At 57.2% G+C, this 15,966-nt stretch overlaps 2 protein-coding genes across 5 annotated transcripts in view; both read right to left on the bottom strand.

Annotated features, from left to right (window-relative positions):
* Window positions 1–2,625: 2,625 nt before the first annotated feature.
* Window positions 2,626–7,633, bottom strand: SLFNL1 (schlafen like 1). Its single transcript, XM_007453857.1, has 5 exons — window positions 7,265–7,633; window positions 5,935–6,447; window positions 3,642–4,151; window positions 3,377–3,524; window positions 2,626–2,744 (listed from the first exon to the last, which is right to left on the bottom strand). The coding sequence occupies exons 1-5, from the start codon at window positions 7,631–7,633 to the stop codon at window positions 2,626–2,628; spliced, it is 1,659 nt and encodes a 552-aa protein (XP_007453919.1).
* Window positions 7,634–13,315: 5,682 nt separating this feature from the next.
* SCMH1 (Scm polycomb group protein homolog 1) overlaps window positions 13,316–15,966 on the bottom strand; it is a 132,906-nt gene continuing 130,255 nt past the window's right edge. For 3 of the 4 annotated variants that reach the window (XM_007453735.1, XM_007453733.1, XM_007453736.1), the window contains 2 exons: window positions 14,713–14,843; window positions 13,521–13,646 (listed from right to left, as the gene is read on the bottom strand). In XM_007453735.1, the coding sequence (XP_007453797.1) occupies window positions 13,521–13,646; window positions 14,713–14,843 (257 nt within the window). Of the gene's footprint in view, window positions 13,647–14,712; window positions 14,844–15,966 lie in introns of all 4 variants that reach the window. The other variant, XM_007453734.1, reaches the window with a different exon arrangement.

Here is a 15,966-nt window from a genome sequence, read left to right as displayed (position 1 = left end):
CACGTTGGCAACATTGGGACCATCTGCCCGTGAGCCAGCTCCTCTGCAAAGTGTGTCTGAGGCCGAGGCTCAGGACTCAGGCCGGGCTCTTTGTCAACGGTCGGCAGGCTTTGCTGGTTTTCATTTGGAAAGGGGGTGTTGGGAGAAAAATGTTTCTCACCATTTGGCGCAGCCCTTCCATCAGAGAGATCCAGAAAGGAAGCGGGCTCCCTCTTGTCCCTCCATGCACTGGTCCAAGGCCACCGTCACGGCTGAGGCCCCGAAGCCCATGTGGGAACACCACTTCCTGACCTAGGGCAACCCAGCTGCCTCTGTCCGTGTTTCTCACGGGCTGAGTTACAATGTCTTCACTTACAGAGGCCTTCATACTTGTTTGGGTGCTTTGAATGTGGCTGACTGGGTGAATTCTAACCCCTTCTCCCATCTGGCCGCGGTGCCTGGGCATCCATGTGCCTGGCCCGAGGGGGGTGCTCAGCAGCGGGTCCCCTCTGACCTCTCGAGCTGCACATCCTCTGTGCAGTTCTTTTTTTTTTTTTTTTTTTTTTTTTTTTTTTTTTTTTTTTTTTTTTTTTTTTTTTTTGTAATTTTAGTTATTTATTTATATTATTTATGGCTGCGTTGGGTCTTTGTTGCTGTGTGTGGGCTTTCTCTAGCTGTGGCGAGCGGAGACTACTCTTCGTTGTGATGTGCGGGCTTCTCATTGTCGTGGCTTCTCGTTGTGGAGCACGGGCTCTAGGCGCGCAGGCTTCAGTAGTTGTGGCACATGGGCTCAGTAGTTGTGGCTGGCGGGCTCTAGAGCACAGGCTCAGTAGTTTTGGCGCACGGGCTTAGTTCCGCAGCATGTGGGATCTTCCTGGACCAGGGCTCGAACCCGTGTCTCCTTCATTGGCAGGTGGATTCTTAACCACTGCACCACCAGGGAAGCCCCTCTGTGCAGTTCTTAAGTGGCTTCTGAGAAGCTGGCTCAGGCCCTAAGGTCAGTGACCCCGAGCAGTTCAGTGGGTTGGTAATCCATCATGAGATGGGCATCCATTACCACCTTAGGTCCCTGTAACCAGTGTGTTTGGTAAATGGGGAAAACCAAGTTTCAGAGCAGCTGTGATTGGCCCACGAGGGGTCCTCTGTTGTCTACTCCATGGATGTGGCCAAGGACCTCTAGGCAGGGTGAGGGAGAGGGGATTCCTGAAGTGTGTTCCATGGACCCCCCAGTCCTGTGAAATACCCTATTCGACAAAGTTTCATGGTTTTCTAGTGCCTCAGGCCCCAAATTTAGGAGTATCCTTGATTCTTTCATCAGCAGATATTTACTGGGCATCTACCACATGCCAGCTATGTTTTAGTTTCTAAACTTAAAGCAGTGGACAAAACAGACGAAAATCCCCGTCCCCATGAGCATGCATTCTAGTGAGGAGGAAACAACAAATAAAAGCTACAGTGTGACTGACAGGTGCTCTGCAGAAAGAAAAAGATGGAAGCAGGGAAGAAGAGAGTAATTTGCGATAGAATGGGTAGGGAGGTTCCTTTCCTCTCCACTTGAGGGTGGAGCATTCCAGGTGGTGGAAGCAGCCAGTGCAAAGGCCCTGAGGCTGGTGTGCTCATGAAACAAGTTGGTCAGTGTAGCTGGAATGCAGTAGCAAGAGGCAGGAAGCCTTGAGGGCAGGTGAGCCAGGTCAGGGGGGATTGTGTAGACTATTGTTTGGGCTTTGCTCTTGATGAGATGGGGAGCTCTTGGAGGTCTTTGAGCCCAGGCATGTTCTAGAAAGAACTATTCTTGCCCGGGTGCAGATGTTGGCTTTATAGAGCCTCTGGCTCCACTGGTGGAGATGACAGGGGAAATGGCCAGAGCAGGAATCCTCTCCAGTGGCTGGAGGGTGCATGGAATGGAAGTCAGACCCTTCCTGTGCAGGTGTTGGTGTGTGCTGGAGAGAAGCAGGGTGCCAGCTGTCCCCTATTGTCCTGTAGATGAAGAAACTGAAGCAGAAGTATTGTGCTTTGCCCCAAGGTACCCGTCTTCAAGGCAGAGATGGAGTGGGACCCAACCATACAGCTTTGTAGGGGGAGGAACTCAGGGCCCCCTGGACAGAAATGGGCTGGGCATGGGACTCTACCCAGCTGCATCCAACCAGCCAAGTGTTCCAGAAAGAACCATTCTTGCCTGGGGCCATGTAATTTATTACAGAGCTTTGACAGTCCCAAATCCCAGCAAGCCAGGGGTGGGTCCGCAGGGTGGCCTGTCCACCCTGTAACCGCAGTTACCAATGTACTTTGCCATCTGCAGAGGGACTTTCCCAAGGTGACAAGTCCCTTTCTGGACCTGCCTAGCCAACGGGAGTCAGAGACCCAGAGGGACGGTCCCAAGGAGAGCGCTGGCCAAGTTTTTACACGTTCTTTCTGAAAGTAAGTTGCCTTGGGGATCGTGTTAAGCGCAATTTCTCAGCTACACAGATCGGGGTCTGCTCAGGACTGACACCACGTGGGGACCAGCCCGTGTGAGCACACTCTTGTAGAAGGAGCCCGTGCAGGTGCAGAGCTCCCATCCACCTCTGAGCAGCCCAGACTGGTTTTACTGGGGGGACGTAGGGTCAGTAGGATGGCCCTGTGTGTTCCAGGTAGAGCGCTGGGCCCTCACAGGACGCAGCAGGTGCAGGAGATGGGCTTGTACCGCTGCAGCTGCTGCTGGAGCTGCTCCTTCTCGGCTGTCAGTACCCGCAGCCTCTCCTCCAGCTTGCTCAGCTCAGCCGCCACTTCTGAGGGGACGTCGGAGAAGCGTGCCTAAGCTGACATCATCTCAGAACCGGGGCTGAACTGGTGGAGGAGGGAAAGGCCCAGAGAGCCTGGGGGGCCTGCTTAAGGTCTCTGGGCACCGTACTGGCCCTGGTAGGTGGAGGAGCCAGGTCCCCTGACCAAGTCAGCCCTGGGGTCTCGGGGAGGGTCCTGCCAGGATCCCAGACGCTGGGGTGACCCGTCCTCCGCAGCCCGCAGCCCGCAGGCTCAGGCTGGCAGCCCCCCGCCGTGTCCTTCCCCCTCCATCAGCCCCTTGGCCTCTTCTGTTTTTCTGTCACCTATGTTTCTCTCTTGAAAAGGCTTTTCCTTGGGACTGTGTCCAAGTGCTGTGTCCAGCACTCACTGCCTCCCCGTCTTAAGGGCCTCCGCCCAAGTGCAGTGTGCAGCCCTCTGGTTTGTCTTAGAACTTCAACGTTCCACTCTCCTGGCGGCCCCAGCTACACCGCAGAGGAATACCCGAGGTAGCGGGGTTGTTGCAGTCCAGCCCCTGGGGAGCACCAGAGGAAACCCGACAGCTGCGAGCCTACCCAGTCGGTGGCTGACGGGCCCAGGGCCAGCGTGGCCCCTACCCTGCCTGTCTGGCCTGGGCCACTTACCTGCCTGCCCCACTCCTGGATGGCGCGTACGGACAGGGGGCCCTGGATGCTCCCGTCCCGCCGCAGGAACACCTCCCCCTGGTCCGTCTCGTAGAGCTGCGGCTGGGCCTGGGCCTTGGGGGCGTGCACGCTCAGGCGGATCACCTGGGGAAGGGCAACGGCACGGCAGCTCTGCGGGTGGTGCTGCACTGGACAGTGTGCAGCCCCAATCCCGCCTCTCTGGCTCTGGGGCAGCCTGGGGGTGCTGGGGGCAGGGCTCACCTTGAGGTGGGTGCCGGTGGCAGAGATGCTGACCACGGGGATGAAGGTGAGCTTGTAAGCGTCGGGGAAGACCTGGGGGTTGAAGCCCTGCAGGATGGAGTCCACCAGCAGGCGCACGCGGTCCTCGTCGCGGTGGCTGCAGCGGATGCCCTGCACCAGGCCACTGTCCTCCACGCCCACCAGCAGGCTGCTGCCCTCGCTGTTGAGGAAGGCGCACACGTAGCGACGCAGGTGGTGCTTGAAGGCCTGGCTCAGGTACTCGCCACCCCGCCTCTTGAACTCCACGTTGCGTGTCTCGCTGCCCAGGAAGGCGCCCTGGAAGAGGCGCTCCTGGCCCAGGATCTCTTGGTGCACAATGACGCTGTCTGAGCGCGTGCCACTGGGCCGGCCTGGGGAGTCCTGCCGTGGGGTGGGGGCCTGGGTAGGAAGGGGTCCAGCGAGCCAGGCCAGCGGGGGGCTGGAGCCCAGGATGGGGCTGGGGCTGGGGCTCGGGCCGCTGTCCTCCTCCTGCTGGGGTGGGGGATAAGAGCGGGGCATATGGGCCCAGGCAAGAGCCGGGAGCCCTGACCTTGGCGGCCAAAGGAGGGACAGGCAGCCAGAATCCCCCCGTCCACCCGCCCCATCCACCCAGGGCCCAGCCCACACGGGCATCCTGACGCTCCTCCCAGGCAGAGGGGGCTAATTCTGCCCACCATCCCAAGGCCAATGCGGGAAACCCTGTTGCGTCAGGGGCTGGAACCAGCCAGTGCTCCCCTGAGGCTGCCCTCTTCCCAGGTGAACTACGGGATGCACATGAGTAGGAAGAGCTGTCCTTCCCAGGTGGGACCTGGGACACCTGCAGCCATTCTCTTCCCACTTGGGTTGCGGGTCGGCCTCTGAGGTGCAGGGTTGGATCATCCCAGGAGACACCTCGGCACCCTGAGGTCCCCTGTGACAGAGCTGCATGTCTCTGAATTGAGAGGGGTTCCCAGAGATGCCACCCTCTTCCTGATCTCCCTGAAAGCCTTGCTGAACCAGTCTTCCTGAATTTCCACTTTCCTCCGGCCCTCCTGAGTCCCTTTCATGGTTTCTGCTCTGTTCAAGGGCTCTGGGAGCAGCCTGCTCAGGGCCACTTCCCTGCTCTGGGCCTCACCATCAGACTCCCCGCCTCCAGGCTCTCCCCGTCCTATCCATCCTCTTCGCTGACCCCAGATGCAAGTCACACTGTCATTCCTCCCTTAAAACCCTTCCCTAGCTCCCTGCTGCCCTCCAGCCTCCAGAGGTGGCTTCCAGGGCTGGGAGCTCAGTGTGGGCTGGGGTGTAGTGATGAAAGGCACATCCCTACCAGCCCTGCAGCTCCCAGCGGAGACAAACTTAGTGGAGACTTGAGAAAACCACCAGCTATCATACAAACATGCCATCAGGCCACGGTTCTTGAAATGTAAGCCCGTTTAGCTGTTTAGCTCTGCAACAGTTTAAATGGCATGGAGTCTTCATCCCGAAGGAAAAGACAAACCAAGATCACCCATCCTGTGGAGTGACTACCACCGCCTCAAAAGTGAGTTGACTCTTGCCTCCCACCCCCACAGAAGCCGACCTTTTGCTGCCTCTGCCTTGGTCTCACAGCCCTTGGTGTTCTGGCCCCTGCCCTCTGGCCTGGTTTTCTTCCTCAGTCCCCTGGCAGCCCGAGCTCCAGGGACAGCACCCGGCTTGCCACCCTGCAAATGCATCCATCCCCACCCTGTCCCCTCATATGCGCCACATCCCTCTGCTGGGGATGTCCTTCCCCAAGTGCCTGTCCCATTGCCTAAGCCCCAGCCTGGATTTCACTCCCCGGGGAATTTGTCCCCAGAGAGCAGTGAGGGCCCTCCTGGGTCCTCCTCCAGCTCCAGGTCTGCCCCCTCTTGGCTCATAGAAGCAGGGCTCCCTGAGGGCAGGGTGGAGCCTCTAGTACAGAGCCTCTGCTGTACTGCCCGGCAGAGCAGGCATTGGTTTTTGCAACTGAACCGATGAGGTCGGCCAAGGAGAAAGCCAGGACCCTTGCGTATCCTCGTGCCTGGGCTGACCCGGCCCAGAGGCTGGATGCAGACGGGCCCAGGGAGGGTCTGATACTCGCGTCTTCCTTCACGTGCTTCCGGGCTGGAGGCAAACTCTAAGGGTCAGTGTCCCTCCAGTGTCCCTCTGGGACCATAGTCTTTGAGTAGCAGCCCCCAAGTTTGCAGATTTGTCCCCATTTTCTCCAAGACACCCCTCACCCCCACCCAGCACAGGCCGTCTGCACCCAGGCCTCCCGCGAGTGAGGCTCGGGGAAAGCCTCCCTCACCTCTCTGCGGTTTGAGGGCTCCCGGCCCTCACCCAGCACCAGCTCCTTCCCAGGGGCCACCAGCTCCTGGATGACCTGGTGCTCCTCCAAGGCCGTGTGTAGGCGCCAGGGCAGGGAGGCCAGGGTGTCCTCGTGGGCGGCCACCTGCACCAGCGCGTAGGCCTTGCGTGGCTGCCTCACCACCTGGATGTGCTCCCGCGCCACCGGCAGCTCCAGCCGCTCCAGGGCGTCTCGCAGCAGGCAGGCGAGCACGGGCACTGAGAACTGGGGGTTCAGGTGGCCCACGTAGAGAACATGCCTGCTGGGAGCCGCCTTGGTACTTGAGTCCTCAGACACGGACTCTTCTGCGGGGAGCTCCTGCAGGGGCCGCTTGCCTGGGGGCTCCATGAGGGGCTCCTGCACCTGTGTCGCGGTGATCTCTTCCTGGAGGTCTCTGGAGGGGTCTCCCTCGGAGGGGCTTCTGGGATTCCTCACCGCTGTCCACTCCTCCCGGGGCCCTGGGCTCTCGGGTCAGCCCAGGGCCTCCCAGGGGACTCGGAGGGGCCAAGGCTCCTGGGAGGTTCACAGATTGGCGGGGGGCTGGGTGGAGCCAGAGAGCGAGGGTGGGCAGAGGGCCGGCAGGAAAGGGCTGCCACCCGCCCAAAGCCTCAGACAGGAAAGAGGAGAGTCAGACAGGGCTGAGCCAGAGAACAGAGCATGTGGGCCTGCTGCTCCATGCCACAGGAGGGAAGACTGAGGGCGTGTGCTCGAAGCGGGGCAGGGGGACCAGAACTCAGGTCTCTTGAGGCACGCCCCCCCCCCCATTCTTTCACTGGCCCCAGTGGGCCTGTCTTCCCTCAGCAGTCCACAGGCTGGGGCCTCCTAGATGCCTTCAGGGTTTCCTGCCCAGCCTCCAGGCACCAGAGAAACCTTTTCAAGGGGCCTTTGGAGAAGCAGCCTTAACCCAGGGCTTTAAGGACTGGGTGCGGCCCCCCTGTGCTTCTCCTTGCCTGCTCTGAAGCCGGGGTGAGCCCGGCAGAGGTTCTGAAGGGGTCAAGCTGGGCCAGAGGGTTTTAGAACGAGGTTCTGCTTCGGGCACACTGATGAAAGCTACGGCCCCACCCCGGAACAATGGCCTTTGCATATGTACGTACAGTTCGAGGAGGCTCATCTAGACCAGATCCTCTGGTTTGGGTCCAGAGAGCAGAAGTGAGGAGGGGTGGAATGAAGGTCAGAGCTGGCCCTTGTGTATGTCGCCCACCACCTCCCGCTAGGCCAGGGGTCCTCACTCCTGAGCTGAGCACACATATGCACACACCAGCCCCTCCACTCGCCCCCATACACTCAGCCTCCGGTCTGCGTGGCAGGTACCGCTGGCCTGCATCTTTTCAGGTCGGATCCTTGAGGCAATCAGGGCCTGGGGGCCACCACTGCTGGAGTGGGGACGTTCAGGGCAAACGGGAATAGAAGGAATAGGGAGGCCTGTGACCCTCATGTCCTGATGGTTCCTGGGGGAGAGTGGGAGGTGCCAGCCCTCCGCTCCCACAGACCCCTGCCCCCTGCCCAGCAGCTCCCCAGGGTGCTTGGGGTCTTGGCTCAGGGAGGGGGAACCAGGGCTGTAGGAAGTGGGTGGGGCCTGTGCAGCCACCTCTGTGATCTCAGGAGAGTCAACAATGCTTCTAGGCTTGGCAAGTGAACCAGGAAAAGTCATCCCTACTCCCCACCCCAGTGTAAACGGATATCTCATTCAGTTTCGTGTGGGGCTTCTTTGGGGCAGCTCCTAGAATCCAGGGACTGAAGACATACTTCCTCCCTCTGTCAGGTCTCTCCGGGCCCTCCTGCCCACACAGGTCCCCACTTCAGTCACCAATCCCAGGCTCCCCTGAGCATGGACAGGGCCCAGCTGCTCCCAGAATGGATCAGAACGCAGCTGGTTCCACGGCTCCCCTGACACCAGGCTCTTCTCTTTGCCAGAGATGGAGCTTGCTGTCCAGAAGAGCCCTGAGAAATAGGTCAAGCGCTGCCATGTCTTTTGAAGGACAGGGTTGTCACCTGCTGTTTGACCGGGGACCAGGACTCGGGTGATGCAAAGCCTTTGTTAATGCAGAAATCTGTTCTTGGGTGGGTGGGGGCTTTGAAAAGTGCTTTTCATGATGCAGATGCAGATAGCATTTTCCCACACTGCTTCTGGAAGTCTCGATGGGGTGAGGGGGCGGAGGGTGGTGTCCAGAAGTGGATGCTGCAGACTGGGGAAGCTGCTTGACAGCATGGAGAGAAGGCTGCCTCTTTCTCTTGAGCAGCCGTTCTGAAGATGCCGATGAATTTGTTTCCCTGAGAGACTGAGGCAGAAGCTTGGGTGGGGAACTTGAGAAAGGAGACTGTGGCGTGGAGGAAAGGAGGAGGCCCGAGGCCCCAGGTGGTGGCACTGAGGCTCGGGGGAGGGACCCAGCAGCCAGGGCTGACCCGCCTCTGCATCCACAGCTGAGAGTTACAGAATAATGGCTCTAAGCTCTCCAGGCTTCCCCCTTTTTTTCAGGCCTCTCTGGACTCTGCCATCACGAGCTGCTCTCACAGCAACAAGTGGGGGCTGTGGCTGTTTTGGATGGTTAACTCGAGTCATGATGAGTTATGCAGAGACAAGACAGCTGGCCGGGAGAGGCGCCCTGACAGATGAGCATACACGTGGATGTACCAGAGAACATAACAAACACGTGAACGTAACATACTTCTCTAGGGGCCTCGCTATCAGGCAGCTGTTTGGCATGAAATTTCCCAAACTGATTTTGAGTGCCAAATCTTTCCCCATTCTTACTGGAAATCTCTTTAAACGATTGTATTACATATTTCCCTGGGCTCTGTTAACAGCCTTACGTGAGCTGAACATCAGTTCCACTTCTTTTTTGGCGGGGGTAAAAATTGTCTTTCATCGTAAGCATTTACAAAATGATATTTCACATACTGAAACGCACCGCAGTATAAACTGGGTTATTTACAGCATCTCAGGCTAACACCTGGGTGATGGCGGACACGAGTTCAGCGTTATGGAACAGCAGCCCCTTTTAGTCCTCTCGCTGGATGTCTGTGACCTTAATGACAACCCCTACTTGGCACTGGAGGAAGAAAACCTCTTGAATTTAAAGTTAAGAATGAAAGGTGGGTAGGAACTGCTGCACAGCACAGGTAGATCAGCTCAGTGGTGGTTTGTGACCACCTAGAGGGGCGGGATAGGGAGGGTGGGAGGGAGGGAGACGCAAGAGGGAGCAGATATGGGGATATATGTATAGCTGATTCACTTTGTTATACAGTAGAAACTAACACACCATTGTAAAGCAATTATACTCCAATAAAGATGTAAACAAATATATAAAGTAAAAGAATGAGAGAAAAAAAAAAAAAGAATGCAAGGTGGGCCCAAAGATGAGGGGCAGAGGGAGGCTGTGGATAGGGCTCTTCTTGCGTTATCTGGCGAGTGTCCACTTGGTGGCGCCTGTGGCTGCGATCCTCCACACCGTAGCACGCATGGGTGTCTGCGCGAACCGCCCAGGGACCCCAGCTGAGGGGCAGGGGATGGGGCAGGGGCGACGGCTAAGCTCAGCCGTTAAGTGGGAGAGGACAGGCTGTCAGGAGAACAGACTCTGGAACTCAGGGGAAGAGTGGTGTGGACGCAGCATTCGCCATCCGGGCCCCTGGACGCTCCAGTCTCAGTCTTGACTCCTCCCCTTGCCTACCAGCGGCCACCTGTTGATTCCTGCCCATCCTTTGACAGCACCAGCCCAGCTGCCCACAGATATCTCGGGCCTGGTGTCTGTACCCTGGGACCTGCTGGCCGCTGGCCCCTGGCAGCATCCTCGGTGGCTTCGGTGTTGGAGGACAAGCACACACACATACAGTTCTCACGCTTGGCCTTGAGGTTTCCAGCTGGGGAGCTTCCCTGATGGGATGGGGTGACTTGGGGCATTAAGGTAAGGAGGCTGCAAAAAAGCTGAGGGACGACAGGGGCGGGAGGGAGTGTCTGGAGTCTCCTAGGCAAGACAGTTTTCCGTGCTTTCAACTTTATTTGTAAGACAAGGGGCGAGTCACCTGTGGCTCTTCTGAGGAGGGGTTGTGACATCGGGCGCGAGGGCAGAAACTGTGTCCACCTGGCCCGCCGGTGACACAGCCCAGAGAAGGGTCTCTGGGTTGTTCCACAAAGATGCCGAAGAGGGTGCTGTGGACACTTCCGCTTAGGACTAACAGCCTGGGCAACAGAGACAGAGCAGAGCCCAGGGACACGGGCCACGCAGCCGGCAGGTGGGGAGGGACCACAGGTGGGGACGGGGCAGAGGTTCCCCAAGGATTCAGCCCTGAGCGGAGCCTGCGCTGCGCTCTTCTCTTCTCTCCTGAAGTGCCTGGGTTTTTCCTTCCTGATGTTCCTCAGCACCGGAGTCAATGTCTCTCCTTGTCATGGCGATGAGGGTGGGCCCAGGAAGCTGCTCCCAGAGGCCTCTGTCCCCCAGTCCCACTTCCCCACCCACCTTCCTGCTTTGTGGGTGGCTGCCCTGTCGGGATCAGTGGTGTGGTCTCACCCACCGGACACCATTTCAGCTTCTTTGGATGACTCTGGGTCACTATTAGGCGGCTTGGCTTTGTGAAACAATTTCAGAAGTCGAGGTTTTGGTTTTTTTGTTTTTGTTTTTTAATTGGTTTGTTCTCTTAAATGACGTTCAATTCTGACCCCAGAGGTTAGGGCAGCATGAGTGAAACGGTAACAAGTCCTTTCCCCTTCTGCAGAATTTGACATCTGGTTACCCTTCTAGTTCTGTTCCCTTGGAAACCAGATAAAAATGGAATGGCAACCATTTCAAGGCAACAGTGCTTATGATAAAAATGACCCCTACTTGTAAATCACCTGGTCTAGGAGTGCTGTGCATAGACTGTAAATAGCCCTTCCTGCAGGGCTTCCTGAGCACAGGGACCCAGTAGGCACGTCCCTGACGGGGACCTGAAAGCTGTGCCTATGGCACTAGGGAGTTACTGGCTGCCCTGTGGCACGATGCTTCTAAACCAAGGTGAACCCCACTTCTCCCTAGTATGTCATCCCCTTGCACCTGAGCTGTCACCTGGGTAACAAAGAATGGTCGTGGATGACTGTGGGCTCTGCAAGGACTGCTCCACCGGAAAGGCCTGCTTTATGCTGGCAAGGTGTCTGGTCTGTCTGCAAAGTGAGCGCCACCCCCAGTGTAGCCTGTGGGAGTCGAGTCTGCATGGTTAGCAGGACCCAAGACAAAGGCTGTCTGGTGGGTGTGGCAGGCAGTATGCTGTCTCGCACCCCTCATTAGCTATGGAATTTGGGGCAAGTATTATAACTTCACCTCTCTAAGTTTTAGTTTCCTCATCTTTAAAATGGGGGAACATGGTGGTTATCTCTGAGAGCTGTAAGCGAGGTTTAAGCGAGCTAACGTACACAAACAACTTAGCACCAAGAAGCCCTTAACGACTGTTCCCTGGCAAGTTGAATGTGCCTGCTGACGAGGGACAGGGTGGGGTGGGAGCCATTTTGCTCCACAAGCCCGGCCTGGCAGCACACCTGGCCTGCCTGCATACGCTGGTGTCACCTTCACATCCAGAAGTTTGTCGCCAGGTCCAATAAGGCCCCCTTTGGGAGTACCCTGAATGAACAGCACAGCCTACGGGACACAGGTCCAGGAGTCTGTGGAAAATGGGCTTCTTCTAGTTCGGCAGCCCCGACCCTGACTGCTTCACGGGGCCCATGATTAGAACCTCACAGTGGCCAAGTGGAAAACACCATGTTGGAACTAGTCGCTGGTGAGGGCTGGTAGGATCCGTAGAGGTCTCGTCTAACCCCCTCATAGCCAGAAGGGCCCAAAGGAGGGAAATGACCCACCTAAAGCATCACATAAAGTAGCTGCACTGGCTGGAACCTCGGCCCTGGCCTTGGAGTCAGATTCCTGGGCTTTAAATGCCTACTTTGGCAGTTCCTGGCTATTCAATCAGAGCTTAAGTTTCCTCATCTATAAAGTGGGTCTGTTGTGAAGATTATATGAGATCGTTCTAATTCAGATGGCACAGCTGGTGGGGCACACAGTGATGTGTTAGTCATTATCAGGTTACACTGCACTGTGCTACTGCCCCACACCCTCTCCTCCTGGGGCCCTTTATAAACAGGGAAGTGAGGTTCTGGACTGGAGTACTGGCCCCTGGACGGCGCATGAGGTGCCCCGCAGGCTGGCCTGCATCTCCCCTCACCCCTGCCGCTGAGGCTCCTTGGAGCCGTTGACCCTAATACTGTCCTTCCTGCTCGGGCTTCCTGTGGCTGCTCCCTCCACTCTGCTGTCTGGCTGCACCACAGCACAAAGCCCTTTGAGGGCAGAGAACGGATCTCATACCGTCTCCCCAGGGGTTACGCCATGCTGGGGCCCCAGTGGGCACGTGGCAGACAGCCTGTTCTCTAGGGATTGCTGGAGTCACGAGAACTCAGGGAGCATCTTGTCCAAGTTTCCTCATAGATAAAAACGAGGAGCAAAGACCAAGGCAAGGGGAGTGACCTGCCCTTCGGAGGCACACTGATTATCTGTTGACTGATTTTACAAAGACACTGGCATCTATATTGTTTTTTATTTATAAACAAATTGACATAAAATAAGTCCAGATGGCAGCGGGGGCAGCTGTGCTGCTGACGTGCTTACAAAGGAAGCATGTGGACAGTGGAGTGGGTACAACCAGACTCCAGCCTAGAGGCCCCTTTCTCCCATCCATCTTAGGGCCTCTTCTTGGCTTAAAATCATTGGGCCCAACCTTCCTCAGCAGAAATTCTGGCCAGGGCAAGGGAGCTGCGGTGGGGACAGTGCAGGGCAGGGACTCCCATTCCCAGAGATGAGGCTGAGGCTGCAGAGGGCCCAGTGGAGGAAGAGAGGCAAGGGGACAGGGACCCTAGGTAATGTCCTCTGAAAAGGGGCCATGCCGCTCTGGAGAGGGCCTGTCTGGGGCCGGGGCAGGGCAGTCTCCCTCCTCCTGAAACCCAGTGTCTGGAGCGAGAGGGGTATGAACTGGAGGGCTTGCCCAAGTGCCAGAAACAATAAATTAATAAGAAAAGATCTTTTCTTAAAAAAGGTAGAGGTCTGCACCATGAGTTTGGAGTCCGCGGATCTCGTGAGAAGAAGGCAGGAGCCGTGGGGTAATGGGGAGCCACACCAGGCCCTGCGGGTGGTGAGGGGACCGGGCACGAGTGTCACTTCAGGGCCCCGTCTTCCGAGGCCTCAGGGGTCAGCCCCTTCCTCCATCACTCGGAAGGCGTTCAGTCTAAATTCCTAGGGAGAGGCCGGCCAGGCCTGAGCAATAAATACAGGAGACCTCAGAGCCGAGGCAGGGCTGAGGGGAAGAGCAGCGGCAACCCTGGGCCCCGTGCCCGTCTCGGCCCTTCATGGAAGGACATACCATGGCAGGAGGGGCAGTGCTGGCAGCTCCACACAGCCTCCTGGAGTCCTGAGGCAGCCTCGGACCCCACTGAGGTGCCTGGGAGGGGGCCGATGGCCCTCCTTCCTGGGAGAAGAATGGCCCCTCTGCCGGATCCCTGGGTTGTCTAGGCTGCGTCTCCCTGTTCAGAACTTGCCCTGCTTCAGCCGGTCAATGTGGTAGGAGAGCTTGAGCGCAGGCCCCAGCTTCAGCCCCATGTACTTCATCATCACGTCACTGCGCAGCAGAAGCAGGGCCTTGCCGTCGATCTCCTGGGGGGATGGAGGGAGGTGCCATCAGAGCCTGGGTGGTCTGACCACCCCAGGTTCTGATTAAAGGCCACCCAGGGAGATGCCAGCCACGTGGCAGTGAACCTGCTGCAATGCTACAGCCTACCTGTTCTCCCCAGCTTCTGTCTCCAGCCACCCCTCCCCAGCATCTACTACTGAACCCCCCCGCACCCCGGGTTAAGCTCTTCACACACGTTTATAGGGATCTCCTTTCTCTGCTGCCCGAGAGGCAGTCTCCCTGGCTCCCAAACCTCTGAGGTCAGCTCAATTCCATCTCCTCCCAGGCGGCCTCCCCAGTCAGTGTACTTGTCACTCATCATGGACTATTTCTGTACCACCCCTCAAGGGCTATCCGGTGAGTCGTCTCCCCTCCTGAGCAGCAGGGACCCCTCCGCGTGAGCCAGGCACAAAGCAGGCACTCGCTGAGCAGCTGTGAGACCTTCAGGCCTGATCTAAGAGCACCCTCCAAACCCACCTGGCATGAAGGAGTAAGTGGCCAGTGAGAGGCAGTAGTGCTGTTCTGAGTGCCCAAAGCACAGAACAGCACCAGGTGGTAGGGGCTACAGGGAAGTGGGTTTGAGCCCCAGATGAGGAGTATGGTCACTGCAGGGGGGTCAGCAGCAGCCCCTGGCCACAGGGCCAAATGGCCACTTGAAGAGATGGGGGGGGCTCAGAGCGGAGAAAGTAGAGGATGGGCTTCTGATGAGGTAGGAGAGTGGGGGCCACTTGGCAAGAGACTCTTTAACGTGGCCTTAGGCCGCAGCAGGTAGCTAGGACAGCAGGTGCTCCTAGGAGAGGACAGTCCTGTCCCTGGGACCCAGTAGGAGTGTGGCTGAATCATATCCGACACTAAAGGAGTGAGCTGAATTCAGTGCCCAGGGAGGGCTGTTTGGGACCCAAGATTCTGTCTCTCAGTTTGTATGGTGTCACCTGTGCTCAGTTTCAAGGGACCTAGAACAAGTATATAGCTCGTGCCCCTTTAAGAGTCTATAAATTGCAGAAGCAAGACTCCCAGCGGACACAGGAGAGGTCAGGCAGGGGCACCTACGTGTTTGCGAAAGAGGTCAGCATGGGGTCCAAGCTGAGGATCAGCTTCCCGGACAAACTGCATCACGTCCTCGACTGTCCACGAGGAGGGGTCCCGGCCACTCTGTCGAGAGGCATCCCGGCGGTCCGACCCTGCAGGACAGGAGGACACCTGCATAACGGGCGGGGACTGGTCTGTAACTCCCCAGCACTCTCCTTGGCCTGTCCCAGTGGCCCTGTGTGACCACTGAGGCCCAGCAGTGCCAGAGCAGAGGAACCAGAGGCAACCGGGGGAGGGAAGGGTTTTCAACAAAGGGACCAAAGGCCTGAGACCCTCTTCACTCAAATCTTAAGGGTAGGTCTGATTCTGGAAATGGTTAGAAGGAATTTTAAACTGAGGTTGTGATTCTGCTTGGATCTGAATCAGGGGTAGCAATGAAATAAGGGGATTACCTGGATTGGGGGTGGGTGTGGAGGAGCTGGCAGGTGAGGCTGCTTTTGCTTTGGCTCTGGGGACCATTTCTAGAGAGACCTCGGGAGCTGGGTTAGATTATAGCCAAGTCCTTGGGGCCCAGGAAGGGAAAAAAAGTGATGGATAGTAATACCCAGTGCCTCTTCCAAGGCTGCAGCAAAGTCAGCCAAACACTTGGAGGCAGAACAGTTTTGCCTTGGCTGCCAGGAATCTCAACGTTAATTTAGTGGTCTGCTTAGAGCTTTTATCTCAATCTTGGCTCAAAAACAGCCCCTCGATTTCCCCTGTGGGATCTGAGCTCTCTGTATGATCATCACCTGCACAGATCTCTGGCATGCTTCATCCCCTCTGCCTGGAATGTGCCCCCTTCTCTCCCTTCAATTTCTCCATTTTTTTTTTCCTGGCAAACTCTGACTTAGCTAAGCAAGGGTCGCCTTCAAGGATCAGCTCCTTTATGAAACTTTTCCGGTCTAATCCTGAAATAATTGGTCTCACAAAGCATTTCATGGATCTCTTGGTTATAGCTCAATCTCTAGACACTTTCCCCCATCACATCACTCTAATAATCTTTTCTCCGTAAGGCAGTCAAAACAACCTTTAAAAAGTAATTGGATTGGGCTTCCCTGGTGGCGCAGTGGTTGAGAGTCTGCCTGCCGATGCAGGGGACACGGGTTCGTGCCTCGGTCTGGGAGGATCCCACATGCCGCGGAGCGACTGGGCCTGTGAGCCATGGCCGCTGAGCCTGTGCGTCCGGAGCCTGTGCTCCGCAACGGGAGAGGCCACAACAGTGAGAGGCCCGCATAC

This window comes from Lipotes vexillifer, unplaced genomic scaffold, assembly GCF_000442215.2.
Source record: "Lipotes vexillifer unplaced genomic scaffold, Lipotes_vexillifer_v1.1 scaffold213, whole genome shotgun sequence".
In the NCBI taxonomy this organism is placed as follows: domain Eukaryota; kingdom Metazoa; phylum Chordata; class Mammalia; order Artiodactyla; family Lipotidae; genus Lipotes; species Lipotes vexillifer.
This window is presented reverse-complemented; position numbering and strand designations above follow the sequence as displayed.